At 40.6% G+C, this 22101-nt stretch overlaps 1 protein-coding gene across 2 annotated transcripts in view; it reads left to right on the top strand.

Moving 5' to 3' along the window:
• Positions 1-22101, top strand: part of USH2A (usherin) — a 546480-nt gene that overhangs the window by 497441 nt on the left and 26938 nt on the right. For both annotated transcript variants that reach the window (XM_060754270.2, XM_060754269.2), the window contains exons 62-64: positions 1892-2119; positions 3496-5012; positions 9638-9959. In XM_060754270.2, coding sequence (XP_060610253.2) covers positions 1892-2119; positions 3496-5012; positions 9638-9959 — 2067 coding nt within the window. The remainder of the gene's footprint in view (positions 1-1891; positions 2120-3495; positions 5013-9637; positions 9960-22101) is intronic.

The raw sequence follows: 22101 nt of genomic DNA, 5'->3' as shown, positions 1-22101 counted from the left end.
AGCGGTTCCTAACTTATGTACTCTTCCTCACTGGTACTTTTTGCCATCTGGACCACACTTTGATCTTGCATGTTTATATGAGTCCTGATTTTTGAATGTGAAACATTTTAAGGTGTGTACAACCTCATCTGGGGAAGGAGCAAACGGTCCAGTGGTTCTCAAACCTTGGTCTCACAAGTGTTTTCAACCCTATCCAGCTTGGTCAATGGACAAGGATTCTAGTAACTGAAGTCTAAAAAATCTAGAGGACCAAAGACAATGGATTCATGAGTGATCTACAGTCACCCACCAAGAACTTTTCCGTTTGTTTTGGGGGGTTTTTTTAGCAACAACAACCAGAAGACTTTCCCCTCCTGCTTCTGAATTAGGTTGCAGAGAAGGAGAGATTGTGATATATAATGTCATTAGAGATCATGTCATACATGAGTGGGCACTGGCACTAAAAACAAAATCCTAGTGTGAGCATGGGTTCAGATGTATCCTTTTATTTAAAAAAAGAGTACGTTGCATGGATTGTTTTCTTCCTGGCTTCTGTTGATAGATTTAAATGTTCAAGTAATAGATACCTAATCCTGATATAAATGAATACAGAAAAGAAGGAGGAATAGCATGGATGAAAAATTTAAGGACCTCATCCCAGAATAGAGGAGGGGAGAAACAGGTAGAATTGTCCTCCTTGTGTGGCGTTCCATGGTGTTCCATCTTTAAAGATGGAGAATTTATTAATAACAATAATAACTTTATTTTTGTATCCTGCCACCATCTCCCCAAAGGGACTTGGGATGGTTTTCATGGGGACAAGCCCGGTCAAACATAGTATTAAAACATAGCACAGTAAAAATTATTAAAACATCATAAAACAACATAAAAAACACCATAAAATAACATCATCAATCAACCCATAGCCTGGCATGGTAACTGAATACTAGACTCGGGCAGGCAAATTTGTGGTTGCAAGGACAGGGCAGATGGAAAAAGTGCAAGAGCCGGATGATAATTTGGGCTAGAAGGGCAATGTTGATTAAAACACTATATCTTTAGGGCAAGGAACAGAAGGAACCCCCAATACACAGGATCACCTCTTCTCATTTCCCAAGTCTCTTCTTTTAGCTTACATTTCCAACATTTATTATCCATTCTTTTTATTCACTTTGGCAAGTTTTACTGGAGTGCTATACCACCTGTGAAACATTTTATGAAAGTTTTCTTTCAGTTTGTGTGCCTTTGTACATTTAAGGCCTTTGGATCATGTACCCTAATTCAGCTCATAATTGTTGTATGGATAAATATGACTTAGAAGAGTCAACTTGGTGTTATGGTTTGAGCACTGGAGTTCAACACTGGAGATCCTGCTCAGCCATGGAAATGCACTTTAGTTTAAGTCACAAACACTCAGGTCAGAGCAAGGCAAAGGCTAACCCTTTCTGAACAAATCTTGTGAAGAAGATACTGTAATAGGGTCATTTTAAGATCATCATAAGTCAGAAACTACTTGAAGACAACAACTACAGTGAGATATGACATCTGAGTAATCAGTGATTGTGCAACCAGTGATTAAAATAACCCAAATAAATCTTTCATTCATATCTGTGCCATATTTATGAAACATCTATACTGCTCTCTTTCTATGTCTTTTAGTCTTACCAAAATCAGTATACAAAATTTCCATCATAAAAAGATTACTTTCAGTTCTTTACTCTGTATACACTGAACATGTATTGAGAAGGAACTAAAGTCAGAATAACCAGGAAATGAAGGGGGGTGGGGAGAGATCTGTACACCAGTTTGACATCCCTGAAAGAAAACACAGGATAAGCTTAAACATAGATTGTTGGCGGCAGCACAGTGTTTGCAATTTTACTTATTTTCTTTCATTTATGTTTTGCTGCAGGGAAACTTGCATCAAACCCATTTATTTGGTCTGAAGCCATTCACAACATATCACATCCATATTGTTGCTGTAAACAATGCTGGTCATGTTTCAAGCCCATGGACCTCTGTGTGCACTTTGGAAGCTTCCCCAAGTGGCCTCAGTAACTTTACCGTGGAAAAGAAGGAGAATGGCAGGGCACTTTTGCTTAAGTGGGCAGAGCCTTCCAAGCCCAATGGTGACATTAAGGTAATTGAAACCTAAAAACTTATTGAATGAAAGAGGGGTGGGGGAGATGTAAATATGAATTCAGCATTCTTGTTGGATACAAAGCCAAAATTATTGTCACTTTCAAAATGTTGTGAGTGATGGCTAGCCCAGTACTAAATGAGAGTGGGAGGTAAAAAAAAATGAATCCAGAATTTTTGCTGGATGCAAGGCCAAATACTGTTTGTGGTTTATGGGTATGGGCAGACACAACATGAATGGACTGTTTTCGGAAGCTGGGTGCTCACTGGGAGTGATAGATCATGTCCTTCTTTTTTAATCATGAGTACAATACTGATTCCCTATGATCACCACTTAACTTCTACAAAACTTCTGAAACATACTAGACTGAGACATGGTGACTGGTCCAAATGATTTCTCTTCAAGTTCCATAGCATCTTCAACTAATGATGTCTCAGTAAAACAAAAAATCAAAGCTTGGTCCTCATACTTGGTTCTTTGAGATGCAGTCAATTCTCGGTTTCAAAGTTCAGGGAAAAAATCATGTTAACACCTATCATAATTGCAATGAAGCTTTATAAGAAATGAATGAAGGTTGATTTTCAAGTGACTTTATTACATGAACTTACTATTCCACTATGGTAGCTTTATCCTTGATAGTAGAAACATACCACATTGAACTTTTCTCAATAGCCCACCTCTTCAGTGTGAATTCACCTGTTCACCAATCTGGGGTTCCACAACTTTTGCACACCTTCATAACCTTGCCTTTCTGCACTACTACTGTTCCTTAATTTTTAAAATTATTTCTAGTATTTCACAATTACACAATTCGAGCATTTAAAATTAAACAAAGAGAGCAAAGAGGAGACTGGGTGAGAGGAGAAGAATCCCATCTCTGATGTCAATTTCCTGCTGTCAGGCAGAAACAATAGTAGAAAGGATTCACTGCACCAAGGTAGATGGCTCAAACATTGTGGGGTTGGAAGCTTTTGATGGGTTTTGCCTGCTAATAGTTAGGGATGGGAGAATCATGGAGGGAAGGCTGACTGGCAGTGGGATGCACACAAAATCATGTGATGGACAGAGACCATCATCAAAGATGATGTTTCAGATATAATACTGATTTGCCTGCCTCATGTGATAAAGTCCTAAGTATCATAATAACACATCTCTTAGAGAGCATTTCAAATGCCATTTCTTATGCCCTACTATGAACTTGATAATCTCTCTGTTTTTATAGTTCCAATGAGCAGCAGAACTGTATAGAGCATGTAAACTCCTATGCATAATTTGTGGCCTACATTTGGCATACTGAATTTAATGCAATACATACCTGAACTATAGAACTCTGCTGTTAATATCTTTCTAGTAACATGGATTTTTTTCCCTTTCAGATTTACAATATTTTCAGTGACAACCATCTAGAATACAGTGGTTTGTCTCGTCAGTTCCTTTTCAGGCGCCTGGAGCCTTTCACACTGTACACTTTGGTCCTTGAAGCTTGCACAGTAGCTGGCTGCACCCGCTCTTTGCCCCAGCCAATTTGGACAGATGAAGCCCCTCCTGCTTCTCAGATGGCACCTGTAATTGAGTCAGTGAATGCAACCAGCATTGGAATAAAATGGTCTGAGCCAATTAATTCAAATGGAAAAATAATACGCTATGAAGTTATTCACAGAAACACCAAAGAACACGCTTCAGGGAAAAATGCAACAACAGAAGAACAGAAAATTGTTTTCACAGAATATAACACTGGGAGTAATACATTTGTATATAAAGCTGAAGGTTTGCAGCCATGGACTAGTTATGAATATAAGATACGTGCCTGGAATTCAGCTGGCTATACAGATAGCTCTTGGTCGGTTGCAAAGACCAGTCAAGCAGCCCCCAATGGCTTGACCCCACCTATCTTTAAGTATATTCCAGGAAGCCCAGAGAAAATATTGATTTTATGGTCCCCCCCAGAAGAGCCTAATGGCATTCTCCAGTCATACAGACTACAGAGAAATAGTGTTCCTTATCCTTTTAGTTTTGATGCTACTACTTTTAATTATACCGATGAAGATTTGCTACCATATTCAGAATACCTCTATGCTGTCACTGCTTGTACAATGGGAGGCTGTACTACCAGTGACGACACCAGAATACAGACACTAGAGGCAGCTCCAGCAATAGTGGATCCTCCTAAATTGGAAGATCTAAGTTCTACCTATATGAACTTTTCTTGGTCACCACCCCAAATCCAAAATGGAGAAATCACAAAATATATTTTGAAAGTAAATGGTGAAGAGCTCTATGTTGGAAACAGTTTGTTAAGGGCAGTGCTGAATCTACAGCCTTACACTAAGTATGACATCACTTTGGTTGCGTGTACAAATGGGGGCTGTACAGCTAGTACACCCAAATATTTTTGGACAATGGAGGCTCCTCCCCTTAACATAGATGCTCCCAGGTTGCTGGTGACAGGTTCGGAATCAATAGAAGTCACATGGAAGCCTCCTTCAAATCCAAATGGTAAAATCCAAAAGTATGAGCTGAGAAGAAATGGATTTCTGATTTATTCAGGTTTGGAAACACGTTATCATGACTTCATGCTCACTCCAGGAAAAGAATACAGCTATGCTGTTAGTGCAAACAACAGCCAAGGAAGTATTACTAGTACTCTTGCTAAAATTAGAACCAATCCTTCTGCCCCTTCTGGAATGTCCCCTCCTAGACTACATGCACGATCCCCAGAAACAGTTGTGGTTACTTGGGATCCTCCAGCAAAAGTCAATGGTGATATAATCAATTATACCCTTACTACTCGGGATCTTATTAAACCAGAAAAGAAACTTGTTCAGATAGACTCATCTCATGTATCTTTTGGTCAACGGTCCTACACCTCAGAAGAACTAGAACCCTATCACAGGTTAGTAGTGAATACTGTAAAATGTATGAATGAATATTTTGCATTATTTTAATGATCATCATGTTCCCCATTAGGAAATTGGATGAGATTGTGATAGTGTCCATGGTTTCTAGAAGTCAGAATGAAGATTAATAAAAGTTTTGCCTAGTCATAATGGGATTTAAGACACTGAACCTTCCAAGACATCCAAGATTTACCTTATATTTTTGTTGTTGTTCATTCGTTCAGTCGTCTCCGACTCTTCATGACCTCATGGAGCAGCCCACACCAGAGCTCCCTGTCGGCCGTTACCACCCCCAGCTCCCTCAAGGTCAGTCCAGTCACTTCAAGGATGCCATCCATCCATCTTGCCCTTGGTCGGCCCCTCTTCTTTGGCAGGGAGAATAATAATGGTTAGAGGTTGTTTTTTAAAAAGGTTATCCAGGGATGGACTATGCCTTCCTTTTGCCTTCCACTTTACCTTATATATTCATGTTTAACTTGATCCATGTATTAAGTTTGAGGCCAAAATTTTGGATTTTGATGTGACCCCAAATATGCTGAAGGTAAAACCTTCAACATGTAATAAAAGATTTAAAATACATAAATTTTCTATTATAAAGTCCTATATTAGCAACTATACAGCATTAAAAATGGGATGGATTGTAGGTTTACACTTGGATTTATTGCAGTATTAGTGAGACAGTTCTAGCGAGAGGCTGACAACAGAGAAGGTCAGTCAAGTGAAGCACCAGTTGGCATCATATCTGGATCCACTTGGACTTTTTTCTTGCTTGCCAGCTACAAGGGCTACTTTGCCCTGACTGCCAGGGTCAGAACATATGCTGACAGCCAGGCAAATGTCTGGGATATCTGCTTTTTTAACAGGGGGCTTACATGAGCAGAGCTGCTGTAGCTGAAGTCCTTCCTCCCATTCCCCTTCTTCTCTTTCCTCCCATCAAATTTTTGACAGTGGTGGATCAAGGACTCCTTGAAGAAAAATGCAGGGGGTAGTGGATGTGACTAGCCCCCTTTCTTCCCATTTATTATTCACTATGTATATGCAAAAACAGGTATTCCAAAAGAATTTGAAATATGCAACACTTGTAACCCTAAACAATTTGATTAAAGCAGGTTCAACCTGTATATTCCCTGGATACATACACACAAAGTGAGCAGCAGCTTCCTCCTCTTTCACTGCTATTAAGGAGGCAGTGGTGATAATAATAACTTTTTTCTTATATCCCACCACCATCTCCCTGAAGGGACTTGGAACGGCTTACATATAGGTCAAAATGCCCACAGAATATGAAAGCAAAGCAATCCATTAAAGCAAAAACACAATTAAAATAAGAGCATAGTAAAATACAACAACCCAGATAAAAATACAATTAAATAAAACATAAGAATATAACACAACAACATTGAAACTCAAAACAATGCTCAACAAAATCAATAACCACCAGTAATACAATGGACGTGATAACAGAGTGCATGATGGATAATGAAGCGACAACGCTGCCCAGCTTCTGGCCTACCGAGAATATGAATACGATGTTGACAAAGCGCAGATAAGCCACCAAGTTGTTGCAATATAAATGACCTGTGATGGGCAGCAGCAAGTGAATGTGGGAACTTCGAGGATTTCAAAGAACAAGAAAGTGGTGCCATGGCAAGGAGAATACAGTGGATTAGTGTTTGTTTTAGGATTTCCCAGGATAGCATAAGGCAAGAGCATAGTCCATCCCTGGATAACCTTTTTAAAAAACAACCTCTAACCATTATTATTCTCCCTGCCAAAGAAGAGAATGCCAAAGACCTGTTGCCATTTTTCTGCCCAGGTTACATCAATGACACAGAGTGTGTCATGTGTCAACCCAAGTTTTTTTGGTTGATTTGTTGTCAAAACTCCTTGGCTTATACATAAGAGACATTAGTATATGTGATAAAAACTATTATTACAGCACACAGTTCTTTTTTGCTCCTTCATATCCAAGTTACTTCTTTCAGAGTGCAATGGTAGAACAGTCGCTTTCACCCTAAAATGGCCTAATACTTTAAGAACACATTTCTAAAATTATTGCTATTGGTTCTCCTCATCCTATAAAAGACATTGTGGCCAGCTTTGATCCAGAAGCATACTAGATTATCTACTGTAAAAACGGCTACTTCTTCATTCAGCTGAACTTACTTAAGCAATCAATTTTCCCTTCTCTCATAGCTAGGCCCTGTCAATGGGATCTTTAATGTTCTACTCCCTGAACAATTAAAAGAAGGCCTTTTATCAATAGCTTCAAGAAACTACTATTTCTTTTTGCTCTCTTTTTCTTTTCTTTTCTTCTTTTATTACCATTGATCTCTAAGAATATGTGTAAGTATATGTATATGTAATAAACGATGAAGAAAACAGCACTGGTTCAGAACCTTCTAATCACGTTGCATTCTGTGCAGTTTCATGAAAGATAGGAGTGCTCATTATGTTTTGGCCCAAATGGGATTATGCCATTGTTTTCAGTAGAGACACATATGAATGCTTCCTAGGTGCTTCCATGTATTTTTCACAAGAGTATCCGTTTATTTTAGCATTCTTTTTCTTAATAGGCAAGTGAAAATATGTTGTATAAATATGGCTATGCAAAAAAATGTGACTATTACTTACTCTTTTTTTCTTAATAAAAACCATGGGACAATTAAGATAAAGTTCTTCCTAAATCACCATATACATGAAGTATCCTGTAGCAATCTAAATTGTATCAGTTTAATACAATATGTGTTGAAACCAAAGATTAAATCAAGGCCTTCAATTAAGTGCTATGTTTTTGGAATGACCACCGGAATGGACTATGACTATGAGATTGATTATGACCCCAAACAAGACGAAGCGGATTTTTAGCTTAATTAGTTGTGTATTCGTAAGATGTTGTGTTATGGTCTTGATCTATTGTAAACTGTTGTCTTTTCTATGTTCTATGTTTTGTACACCGCCACGAGTCGCCCTCGGGCTGAGAGTGGCGGTTAACAAGTGCAAATAATAAATAAATAAATAATAAATAAATAATAATAATCTCATCTCTTTTTCTTTAATGCACATTATGATGTCAAAGCCTAATTACAATCATTCCTTTAAATATTGTATTTTATTGCATTTTACGCCATATCCCATTTAATGGAGTAGCTGAGAAATGAATCTAGATAAATAATTTGTATTTTGAATACAGAGAGAAAAAATTCAAATGCACTTTTTTCTTCCAAACAAGGGAAGCATAACCATTTATGCATCAAAATGCAGGAGTGCTGCTTTTTTCTATTTATTTTAGTACACATTGACACATCAAATATATTGAAAGTATTGCTTTGCCAACAAGTATTATCCTAATGATTTCTTGAAGGGATTGGTTCTTCTGACAACATGAAGGTTACATACATGCAGGAATACCGTGCTTTCCTATTTATTTTAGAGTGATACGTTTATGTCTAGCTGTTCTTTTCTGTTGGTGAAAATGACAAAATACTTCCAGAACAGAGCATTGCATGTGTTCTGAAGTCTTTGGCTCTTCTTGTACACAAAGACATATGGGCAGAGTCAAAATCCCTCCATCTCATGGGTTGAGCCTGAGAATCAGGGAGTCCTGTCCACACACACACACACACACACACACTGGAGAGCCCTTCTGATTCCCCTCCCTCTATGGCCTGGTCAGCTTCCCAAAGTGGGCCACTATGCAAATTCTGGAGCTGCACGTCAACTACTTTTCTTGCTGTTACTATACTGAAACCAAGAAACAGACATAGGACCATATTAGATGGGCAAAGGGGAAGTACATGACAGTGCAGGATAGCATAGGGAACTGTCTTACTCTGTCCCCTTTCATCCAGGTCCATCTTCTGCCATCCCACATCCTTTCCCCTTTCACGTCCCTCCCCCCACCACACACACACACATTTCTCTACTTTGTGCCATTAGGAGTCAGGTAACCTGACTCTTCCAAAGGCACTCTGGACTATGTTTCTCCATGCTGCCATAAGTTGCCCTATGTCATGTGATTATCTCCATGGGATCCCGTTTTGGCAGCATGGAGAAATGGGGAGAGGACACAGAGTATCATCAAAGTTAGTCTGGCTCCAAATGACCTATTCTGTATTGAGATCTCTTACAGGATTTACTATGCTGCGATGGAAATTTTTCAAGTGTCCCATGCAGAAAGGCTAGTTTTGAGGTAGGACTCCCCAAAGTTTGGCATTGGAGCCTTGGTGACACTTTCGGAAACAATGCTGAATACTTTGAGCTCTCCCAAGGATGATAGGAGTATTATAAATAAGATTATGGAAAGGTGCAAGTGTTTTTCTTCACCACCAAAGCCAAAGAGCTTGGCCAACCACAAAAATGTATTCTTAATGTGAAAGATTGCACTGAATTTACACTAAAAAGAGGAAAAAAGATGATAAAAGGGATTTTATGCATTAATTCTGAATGGAAATAGAGTATGAACCTATATTGTGCTGTATTACTCTCTCATTTAAACACAAAAGAATCAATACAGAACTTTATCTTTTGAAACATTTTTATTTCATATTCCCTTTACATGCAGTGTATATGTGCATAAGCTTCATTCTAATGCCTAACTTCTTTTTTTGTATTTCTAAAGGTATGAAGTCCAAGTGCAAGCTTGCACACTCTTGGGCTGCAGCTCCAGTGAATGGGCTTCTGTTCAAACACTTGAAGCACCCCCTGAAATGCAGCCAGCCCCTCTCATAGATGTGCAAACAAGTCATGATGGATTCCAGTCTGTTCTTTCCATTGTGTGGACAGGTCCAAAGCTGCCAAATGGAAAGATCTTATATTATGAGCTTTATCGAAGACAAGCAATACACAGTCAACTAAATCGAGACCCAGTGCTCATTTATAATGGTTCATCCACCTCCTTCAAAGACAACATGCTCCTGCCTTTTACAGAATATGAATATCAGGTATGAAGCTGGGAGGAGAGACTAGTATTTGATGTGTTGCAAAGACAATTGCTAGACTTCTAAGCAGAAAAGTTTTCTTGCTCAATTGTTCATATAGTTGAAAAGAATATGCCTTGAAACATCATTGTAGATCATTTCAAATATATAAAATGGTCATGGAGTTTGGGCAGAATTAAATATACTCAGCATCATTTCTTTGACACAGTGATTTCCATTTTTACATAAGCTTGTTTTGTGATATACAGAAGCTGACATCTTCCCAGCGGCATGATGCTCAATAGTTAAGAATGCCCTCTGCCCTTTATTTTATTCAGTTAACTCTTTCTCACACAGTGCACAGGCACTCCAGGATTCTTTTCCTTTTGTGCATGACTACTGGCTTATCCCTTTCAGCCTCATGTTTAGAAACTCTGAGAAGCTGTTGTATTGTCTGAAAAATATGAAAGGAGCTCAAGACATTTTGCTGCCCGAGACAATAATCTAAGCCAAGGTGTGTAGTACTCAAAACCAGCCAAGTTGTTTGGAATGAGAAATAGAAAATCCCACAGGCATCTCTTTCCACATCTGGGAAAGAAAAAAAAATCTTCTCTTTCTTGACACTTGAGAGTCTGCCCAACCCTGTCTAACAGTAGGGCCAACTCCACATGAATGTTACAGAGAAAATTGTAATGACTTCCTTCCTTCTGTAATTATTCCTATGTGTCTTCTTGTCTGGACAGAAGGTCCAATTAGCATTGGCAGCCTTGTCTACTTCCACTGAATGTTCTTGGATGGCCACAGTGGTCCTGCATAACGATAGCTAAGATGTACATGACCTCCATTTGGCAAGTGTATGCTAGAATGCTTGGCATCTCAGGGGAATCCATGTTTCATTGCTGACAGTGGCTCTCCGGATACTTGATTTCCTACTCTTTCTAATGATGTAATTTGCCTTAAACTTCAATGAACTTAATAGCTTCAGTGAGGTAACTCCTAGGATTCTTTCCAAAACAGATCACTTTGTTTTAGAGGCTGGAATTTCCCCCCAGCTTTTCTCACAGTTAATGCACCAGAGGGTATATTTTTCTTGTAACTGGACTCTGTGAAAAAAATTAAATATTTTCAGAATGTCTATGATACTTTTTAGCTGAAGGAAGCAGTTGCCTTTGAACGTACAGGTGCTCAATGTGGTTCAGAAAACTTTGCTAAACACAAATTATTAAGGAGGAAGAACTCATGAGCTGGGAAAGGCTGCAACAATTTCATTTTGCCTGAGCCTGCAGGGAAGGGCAATTCTTTATCCCATCCTCTCCCTTTTACTAATTTAACTGAATGCAAACTACTTTTGCACTTTGAGCTCCTTTTTCAGCAACCGAAGTAATCTGAGAATGAAAAAAGAAACATGGGAAGAGGAAATAAGGTCATTTTTAAAAAGTTGTGAAAGTGAGATGCCAGAAAGTTTATCATGACTGTCCCTGCCAAATCAGGACAGTTGGAATGGTGTGAGACTTTAAACAATTAAGTGACAACGGTGTTTCAATTAATAATTGTTGTTGTTGTATGATTTTATTGTAGTATGAAAACTTAATTGAATACAACTATTCTTTGGAGACCCACATAACCCTGTTTCTTCTAGCCCATAACATTGGTACATGTAGACAAAAGTAAGCATAAGGAGAACATTATAGAAAACAGAAGAAGTATATGAAGCTATTTAATGTCAAATCAGATAATCTAATTCAGCATTCTCTATTGATTGCCAATCCCATCCCTAGAGGAGGACTTCTTAAACTTTTGCTACTTGCGACCCCTTTCTGTGCAATAAATTTTTATGTGACCCCAGATATATAGGTCTATAAAATAGGAATGAAAATCAAACTTTTACTGATAATAGATCAGCTTTTGCAAGACTTACTGAACAGATTGATTTTTCTTCTTGTGGAGTACAGCTCAAGCATTTTCTGCAGAGTCCACTGAAAACACATTGTTGCTTACAGATTTGTGTAAATGGGTGACATTCTTTTACTATTGCCAATTTTTATTAATCACTCCAACATTGAGCTAGGAAACCTCCATTTGGGGTCAGGACCCCCAATTTAAGAAGCAGCTCTTAGCCCTTATTCTGAAAGCCTACAGGCCAACATAAAATTATAGAGTTGGGAGAGACCCCAAAAGTCATGCAGTCCAAGCCCTTGCCATGCAGGAAAATCCAAACAATCCTGTCAGATGGTAGTCCAACCTCTGCTTAGAAACCTCCAGAGAAGGAGACTCCACTGCACTCCAAGGCAGTGATTTTCACATTTCTAACCATTAGGAAGTTTTTCCTAAGGGTTAAGTGGAATCCCTTTTCTGGCAATTTGAATCCATTGGCTCCATGTCCTGGTCTTTTGAGTAGCAGAAAACAAACTTGTCCTCTCCTCAGTGTGACAAGTGAAGCAGGATGTGGGATTTGGAAGGGTGAGGTATGGTAAGATTGGGCAAGGTGAGCTGCCCCCACCAAGTCAAGCAATACCTATGCTTGGGCAGAAGATTGTCTTGTATCCCAAATGACCAGGCCCCTTACAGAATAGGGTGAAAGCAGCATCCCCCCACTCTTCCAAGGTTGATGGCTGAGCTAACCCTTGCTGAATCTCAGGTTATTAACCTGGATAAGAAACTAAGCCAGAAAGCATTGTTAGACTATAGGTTTGAAGGAAATACTCTAAGCTTTTGGCCGACACCACTAGGATTCTTAATAACTACCTTACCCTCACAGACACTATAGGGACCACGTTCTTCCTAGGACTTTTATGGTTTTACTGCAGCTCAGGGAAATTTGTTCATTGTCTGCTCTTTCTCTGTGTTTCACTAGGATTCAATGAATAACAGTTTGCTGAAAGCCTCCCTGTGTAGTCCAGTTCTCCTTAGTCAAAATGAGATATTTCTGATCATATTTGCCCCATCATTTTCTCCACCTGTTCTTTATTAATCCCTTATTAAAATCCATGCAGAAGATGGGAGGGTCCCACAGTGCTTTGACCAGTTACAATTAAGCTACATATCTTCTAGGACTGTGCTGTTTTATATTGAACTGGGGCACGCGTGTGAGTGTTCATATATGTTTCAACCCACTTTCTTGGGGATATATTCTTAGTTCCTCCATTGTTGACCATTTATATGTGGCCTATGAGACACCTTATTCATAAGTATAGGAATTGGCTTTCACTATTATGCTGATGGAACCTAGATTTATATTGCACTTAAGCACTATATTGATTTTTCTACTTCTCTCTTGGAGGCTTGTTTTCTGGCCATAAAATTTTAAATGCGACTAAATTTCCTCCAGCTGAATGAAGCTAAAATTAAGCCACTATAACCAGACCCTTTGCAACACTTAAAAGAATTCTGTCAGTCATCAAGGTCCAGCTTGATGGGTTTGACATTAACAGCACAAGTGAGGTCAGGAAATTAAGTGTCTTTTTTCTCTTTCTCTTTTAGCTTTAGCAGAACTCCATTCACCACACTTGGGCAACAAGGGGAGAAATGGCAAAACTGTGGGAGGGCACATGCTTTGCACAAAGATGGTTAAAAGTTCTTTGGTAGAATTTACTTCAATGGGTATGGAGATGCAACATTTTAATATATTGGTGGATTCTAAACTAGGTGTAGCAGATTTTTAAAATTTTATTTGCATTGCTGTTTATGTCTTTTCATATGGTTTCTAATTTTGACTTAGGACATGTCTACAAGCCGAAATAGAGTGACGTCATTAACCATTTATGAGGGACAGAGGAATACAGGAGTTACTCTGTAGCTTCTAGGAAACTCTGCAGTGATCCTAGAATGTTGAGTGGATCCAGTCTGATCCACTGTTCACAACTCCAATGAACCTACTGCTACATTGCTGCCAGCAAGCAGGTCCTTGCCAGGAGCTTCCTGCTGATGTCACATTTTTATGATGTCACATTTCAGCAACCAGAAATGTGACCAGGTAGCTCTTTGCTGGCAGTGACAGTGACAACACTGATGCACTCTCAGCCCAACTGGCCATATGGTTAGTCAAAGGACTCTGGGGACACTCATGAGCTGCACTGGAGCATCACCAGAGCATCGTTCTTCTAATATTTGATAGCTTTAGTATAATTAGGAATTGAAGTTTTGTCTCTTTTATAGTAAGTCTGTACTTTTTGTGCATTCTCTTATGTCAACCCATTGTTTGTGTAGACATGGCCTTAGATCTGCCTTCTCCCTATGTTCCATTACATGTAATAGGGCTACAATGGGAAGCTGTGCCTCAAAAGGGATGGAATATCTGGAATGGTTTCTGATGGGCCATGGGAAACTGCAAGCATAATATAAACCCTCTTATGGTGATGAAGGCAGGCTCAAGCAATCAGCTCTGTCTTATTTTCTCATTCAAAATACAGAATATAGAGCCTACTATAAATGACTTTCTGACAAGGTCACATTTTGTTATATCAAAGATCCATGCTTTGGGTGCCCCATATATCACGGGTAAGGTTGGCACATGTCTTTAAAGTGCAGAGCCTTTTCTATGATGGCACAATTTATGGAAAATGTCCTTCTTGGAGCCTGCAACACTAGCTTCTTATTAGATTTGAAATGGAAAGGAATAGAAGTATATTTATTTCTCCATGTCTTTGAAAAGTCAATCTTGCTCTTGTAGACCTTAATTGTGTAGCATCGTGTATCACTTTAGTATTTTTATTGCCAGTTTCCTGGTTTTCCTTTAGTAGAGATGGGAAAGCAAGATAGAAATATATTAAACTGACAAGCATCATGATCTGTTTTAACATCATCTCTTGCTTTGCTCACAGAACAGGAAGCTGATCCCAATTTAAATGAAAACTCCTGTGTTCATCACATATATGAAAGAGCAATTTTTGCAAATTAGAGTACCCTTCTTTGCTATTATGTATGTACAACTATTATTTGTTTATTCTCTAACCAAACAAAGGTATCCAATTTATTGGTCATTTCATATTGGTAATGAGCCTGTTAGGAGTCTGGCAAAAGCTCCTTGGGTAGATTGTGATCTGACATATTCAAACACCTTGACAAACCTATCCTTTAAAAAGGCATTAATGTGGGTGCCATGGAAAAATGCACCCCAGGGTTGTAGATGAATTGATATGATTTCCTTGATTGTATCTTTTTATTTATAAGGCATAATTTATGAGCAGTGAAAAGCAAACTAAAATGAGTGATGACTAACTACAGCCAAAGTAATAAATCAGCAGCACTGAAAGAAGTAGTGATTTTGATCGAATCTATTGAATTAGCTGTTGCCCTTAGCCATTACAGGTATTGGAAAGACCTTTTAATATCTGCTTATCTCTCTCCTGGGAATATTTTAACTATCTCATTATGTACCCATAGGAAACAAATTATTAAATTGTCTGCTGTTTGGAGTTAAACTTGTTTGCATCTCATCTTTGTAACTGATGTGATAGAATATTAAAAGGAACAAGAATTGGTTGAAACTTTGATAAACCTTTTTTGTGTCAGACCTATTCAACACCATACTTTATGTTTTCCCCTCAAAGGGAACCAGTTCTCAAAGTGGGAGTTGATGTTTTTTAATGTATGCCTATTATATGGACATAATCTTCCAAATTTTGGGTTTTACTGCATCATGTTATCTCACTAAAGGATTTTTGTCTCTGTTTAGACCTCCTGATGCAGAGAAACTACTGGAAAAATAATCCATAAAATGAGTCTTTTTAATGTAAATTTTAGTATTAGAAAATTATCAGGCATAAAGGGAAAGTTGGACTGGAATTTGGGCCTGGTGTTACATTATTACCATTTTCTTTAGCAAATGTTATAGCTACTGCTCTTGCAAACACCACTATTTAGAAATGTCTTATCTTCGTGTAGTCTTGATTTTTGCATATATGACAATTGAAAGCCTTCTTCTATAAGGGTTGCAATTCCTCTAAATGCACCAGTTAAGTTGGAGATTTGGAGATGTTTCTTCTGCCCATACAATAAAACTAAATTCAAATTTCTGTTACAACCTGGAAAATTTCTTGAGAGCAACAGTTAAAGCCTTGTCCCCATATCTACTTAGTTTAACCCATATATGACAGACTCTGACCTCTGAGGCTAAGAATTGCCATTGTGAATCATCACTATTTGTATTTATGATTCTACAGCAAGTTACATAAATATATGAACTGAAGCCAATGAAAAACTAGACAAAATGAATACGTAAAACAAAGCAAAATCCAGCTAATACTAATACATTATATTTGTTAACAAATGGCTGGAGGTGGGGTACAACAAAGGCAAAACACATCAAATTACATCAACATAAAAGACATAGAATAAAAAACACATATCAAAACACACAATTATAAAAAAACATACATCAAACACAGGATACAAAGGTTAAAATACAGTGGTAATAGTATGTAAATCCAAAGCACATCCAAAGCACATCAAGTTGACTGGTTAGACCTGCAAGAAGAGATGGGCCTTCAGTTGAGTCTTAAATTTTGATCGCTTGTTTAGCTATTGGATCTCTTCTGGCATATTATTCCACAGTGTAGGCCGGCCAATGAAAAGGTCCTTTGGGTGATGGTTGTCAATCAGGTTCTAGCTGGTTGGAGTAAACATCCCCCAGAGGATCTCAGTGTCCTAAAGAGCGGATTGTGCAGAAGGTGATCCCGTACAGAGACATTCTTTATTTTTCAGGTTTATATATGTTTATTCTGATTTTGTATATGTTAGTGTTTTTAAAATCCTCATATCATTAAAGTTATTGTCTCATGTAGTGACACTAGCAATCAAGTGCCAGGAGAAACGTATCCATCACAGTCATCACTAAAGCTGAAGACTTTAAGGCATCATAACTTTTAATTTGGTGTGTCCCCCACCCAATTCAAATTTTACTAACTTCTATGTATTGATGATCGCATCGTGGTCTAGAAACTCCAGTACTTTACAAAGCCTCTGTGGGCCATTAACCATTGCCATTCTAGATAATGTTGTACTGTTGTCTGATGTGCCAGTTTTCATTTTTAAAGTATCTATAGATCTAAAAGTATCAACGTAAGCCAGGTGCCATCTCTGACACATAGTATTTGATACTTGACCTAGGGACCTGTGGCTGTTTAGACACAGTTAAACCCCACTTAATATATGCTTAGATTTTAGTAATTGGTGGTGGATGGGTGGAAATGTAGTTCCACAGCTAGAAAACTACAGTTTTTCCATCCCCGACCTGGTACCTTGTTTTGGATAGATGGAAAGCTGTAAATTGTTACAGTACAAGGTCTGAAATGTTTGTCTCTGTCTCTATGTCTGAAACTTACCTTATAATATGCTAAGGGTTGCTGACAATTAAAACTAGGTCCAATTCCTCTTTGGAATAATAATGCTTCAATTTTCCTTGTACCTTAGAGAGAAAGACAATATAGATCAGTTAACTGTTGAACAAATGTAGTGGTCACCAATGTAATTGCTGCCTGGGGACCATTCTTCTGTCATATTGTAAGGTTGAGGTCCTCCCAATCATTTGACATACCACCACCTTGGTTGCCCATGGTGTCATCTAGCCATTCCATTACTGCTCTGCAGCAACAGGTCTCTGAGGAGGCACAATTTTTTCAGTCACTAAACAAGTTTTGCTTTGCTGTGCCTAGAATTCCTTAGTTCCCTAAACAGTTAGATTCTACAGAGCTCTTCTTTTTTTCAAAGTGCTCTCTGGGCAAGTAGCCAAAAAAGTAAAGATGAAGACATCTGAATTACTGCTTGTGTAGATGAATCTGGAGCCCTCTCATGGCTTTTTTAAGCCCATGCAACTTCTAATAATGACAGCGATTTTGGCAAGGGTTTGGATGTGAGAGCTGCACAGCATGATGTAAGATTAAATTATAAGAGAGGTAATATACAGTCAATGAATTCAAGGCAAAAGTACTTTCTGTTCCCTTTTTCCTGCAATTGACCAGAAGATATAAACCTGAATCTCTTATCTGAAGACTATTTTAAGATGCTGAGAACAGTGTATGTCATCATCACAAATGCAGTATTAATAAGTCAAGAAATGTCTTTTGACTTACAGCGTGTAGTCCAAGAATATACTAGTCTTCAGTGTCTACATTAAATTTAATTGCATTGGTTTTATTGTGCCATGCACATGCATACAGATTTATATGTATGTGTATATATACAGGCAGTCCCAGTGCTACAAACATTTGACTTACAAACTAGTCACATTTAAATACAGGAATGAGACAACAGGAAGTGAGAGGAAATCTGTCCCTGAAAGAGAAATCATGTGGAAATGGTGTCTCCACAGAAGCTTTATCACCATTCTTTGTTTCCATAACAAGCCACATTTCTCAAAATCTGATTATCACAGGGACAGAAAGTGAGGTGAAGACTTTGGACAGGGATGCAGACAGCAAAACAAACACCACAGGGATGTGTTAACCCTTCCCTATGCTACCCAAAACCTATATAATATATAATTTTTAACTGTAACTCCAAAAATAGATAGATAGATAGGGAGCTATACTTAAAAATGTATTTCTTCTGACTTGCATTCAACTTGAAGAAACCTACAGAACCTATCTTGTGCATACAAGACAGGTTCTGTAGGGTTGTAAACCGCCTTGAGGGTTGTAAGCCACCTTGAGTCACCTTTGGGTTTCAGAAAGGCAGGATAGAAATATAGTAAATAAATAAATACAAATTCAACTTGAAGAACAAACCTACAGAACCTGTCTTGTTCATAACTAGGGGACTGTCTGTGTATACACATTGAAGGTGGTGCTGATGAACGCCAGATCTGTCAACGGAAAAACGACCTGGATTCAGGACCTAATCCTGGAGGAGCGGGCAGATCTGGCGTGCATTACGGAGACCTGGCTGGATGAAGCTGGAGGTGTAAATCTGACCCAGCTCTGCCCCCCAGGCTTCTCCGTACAGCATCAACCGAGATCCGGAGGACGGGGAGGCGGGGTCGCAGTGGTCTATAGAGATTCCATCCATCTGACCAGGAGCCCCATCCCGCAGACCACAAATTTCGAATGCGTCCACCTGAGGGTGGGTGACCGGGACAGAATAGGGATTCTGTTAGTGTACCGTCCACCTCGCTGCACTACAGTCTCCCTACCTGAGCTAGCGGGGGTGGTCTCGAGCCTGGCGTTGGAGTCCCAACGGCTTCTCGTGCTGGGGGACTTCAACATCCATGCCGAGGCGACCCTCACAGGAGCGGCTCAGGACTTCATGTCCGCCATGGCAACCATGGGGCTGTCCCAACGAATAACTGGCCCCACCCACTGTGCTGGACATACATTGGACTTGGTTTTCTGCCAGGGATGGGAGCAGGGTGGCGGTGTGGAGGAGTTGTCCATCTCTCCGTTGCCGTGGACCGACCACTTCCTGATCAGATTTAGACTCACTGCGCCCCCTAACCTCCGCAAAGGTGGAGGACCCATTAAGATGGTCCGCCCCAGGAGGCTTATGGATCCGAATGGATTCCTGACGGCTCTTGGGGACTTTCCCGCCACCTCGGTAGGTGACCATGTTGAGGCCTTGGTCGCTCTCTGGAATGGGGAGATGGCCAGGGCAATTGACATGATCGCTCCGGAACGTCCCCTCTCAAGTAACCGAGCTATACCATCTCCTTGGTTTACTGAGGAGTTGGCAGCGATGAAGCGAAGGAAGAGGGAACTAGAGAGCGTGTGGCGCTCGGACCCAAGCGAGCCAAATCGAGCACGGTTTGTGTCCTTTCTAAGGGCATATGCCGCGGCAATAAAAGCCGCAAAGAAAACTTTCTTTGCGGCCACTATTGCGTCTGCAAAAAACCGTCCGGCGGAGTTGTTTCGGATTGTCAGAGGTCTTTTGACTCCCACCTCAGGTGGGAGCCCTGACAATTCGGCCACGCGCTGTGAAGCATTTGCTCGGTTCTTTGCAGACAAAGTCGCTTTGATCTGTTCTGGGCTGGACGCCACATTAAATGCAGTCTCTGTGGATGTGACACGAGCGCCTGCTTGTCCCATTTTGATGGATTCTTTTCAGTTTGTGAAGCCCGAGGATGTGGACAAGATACTTGGAGGAATGAGACCCACCACGTCCATCCTAGACCCCTGCCCATCCTGGCTTCTAAGGGAGGCCAGAGGGGGATTGGCTGAGTGGGTAACGGTGGTGGTTAATGCCTCCCTTCGGGAAGGCAAGATTCCAGCGAGCCTAAAACAGGCTATTATAAAGCCGCTGTTGAAGAAACCATCACTGGACCCCACTAAATTTGACAACTTTCGGCCTGTTTCCAATCTTCCCTTTTTGGGCAAAGTCATGGAAAGCGTGGTGGCCTCACAACTTCAGGTATTCTTGAGAGACACGGATTATCTGGATCCGGCACAGTCTGGTTTCAGACCGGGACATGGTACCGAGACAGTCTTGGTCGCCTTAGTGGATGATCTGCGCCGGGAGCTAGACAGGGGGAGTGTGTCCCTGTTGGTGCTCCTGGACCTCTCAGCGGCCTTCGATACCGTCGACCACGGTATCCTTCTGGAGCGCCTTGCGGGAATGGGTCTTGGGGGCACTGCTTTGCGGTGGCTCCAGTCATTCCTGGAGGGTCGCACCCAGAAGGTGTTATTGGGGGACTCCTGTTCAACTCCACAGCCTTTGACCTGTGGGGTTCCTCAGGGTTCTATCCTGTCCCCCATGCTGTTTAATATCTACATGAAGCCGCTGGGTGAGATCATCCGGAGTTTCGGGGTGCGGTGTCATCTGTACGCAGATGATGTCCAGCTCTTTCACTCCTTCCCACCTGCTACTAAGGAGGCTGTTGAAGTCCTGAACCGGTGCCTGGCCGCTGTAATGGTCTGGATGAGGGCGAACAAACTGAAATTAAATCCAGACAAGACAGAGGTACTCCTGGTCAGTCGCAAGGCCGAGCAGGGTATAGGGTTACAGCCTGTGCTGGATGGGGTCGCACTCCCCTTGAATTATTTATTTATTTATTTATTTATTTATTTCTTGCATTTATTGACCGCCCCTCTCAGCCCGAGGGCGACTCGGGGCGGTGAACAACAACAAGGAAGACAGTGTACAGTGAGCCGTGACGATACAAACCAGACAAATACAACATAACATATACTTATACTAAAAATCCGCTTCGTCAGGTCCTGGGGTCATAGCCAAAATTCGTAGTCCTAGTTCATTCCATTGTCATTCAATGGCGCAGGTTCGCAGCTTGGGTGTGACCCTGGACTCATCGCTGAGCCTGGACCCCCAGGTTTCAGCGGTGACCAGGGGAGCTTTTGCACAGCTTCGGCTCGTGCGCCAGCTGCGCCCGTACCTTGGGAAGTCTGACTTGGCCACGGTGGTACATGCTCTGGTCACATCCCGTCTTGACTACTGCAACGCTCTCTACGTGGGGCTGCCCTTAAAGACGGCCCGGAATCTTCAGCTAGTCCAGCGCGCGGCAGCCATGTTGTTAACAGGAGCAGGACGCAGGGAGCATACAACGCCCCTGTTGTTCCAGCTCCACTGGCTGCCGATTTGCTACCGGGCCCAATTTAAGGTGCTGGTGTTATCCTACAAAGCCCTAAACGGTTCCGGCCCAAAATACCTTGCGGACCGCATCTCGGCCTACGAGCCCACGAGGACCTTGAGATCATCTGGGGAGGCCCTTCTCTCGATCCCGCCTGCCTCACAGGCACGTCTGGCCGGGACGAGAGAGAGGGCCTTCTCAGTGGTGGCCCCCCGGCTGTGGAACTCCCTCCCTGCTGACGTCAGACAGGCCCCCTCCCTCATGGCCTTTCGTAAAGGCCTGAAGACTTGGCTCTTCGAGCAGGCTTTCAACTAAGTGCTATGTTAATGGTATTGACAACCGGAACGAACTATGACTACGAGATTGACTATGATTCCATAATATGACGGAGCGGATGTTTTAGTGTAAGTTAGATGTTATGTATTAGTGATGTTAGTTGTTGTTCTGATTTCCTTGTAAAGTGTCTTTTTGTACTGTACACCGCCGCGAGTCGCCCTAGGGCTGAGAGCGGCGGTTAATAAATGCAAGAAATAAATAAATAATAAATAATAAATAAATTTAATGTAGATTAACCCAGCTCATACCATTTGCTCTCAAAATGTCTTTGAATTATTGAAGTTGCAGCCTTACTCTCATTATTTATGCCTGCATGGT

The sequence above is a fragment of the Anolis sagrei genome, chromosome 1 (assembly GCF_037176765.1).
Source record: "Anolis sagrei isolate rAnoSag1 chromosome 1, rAnoSag1.mat, whole genome shotgun sequence".
Classification (NCBI taxonomy): domain Eukaryota; kingdom Metazoa; phylum Chordata; class Lepidosauria; order Squamata; family Dactyloidae; genus Anolis; species Anolis sagrei.
This window is presented reverse-complemented; position numbering and strand designations above follow the sequence as displayed.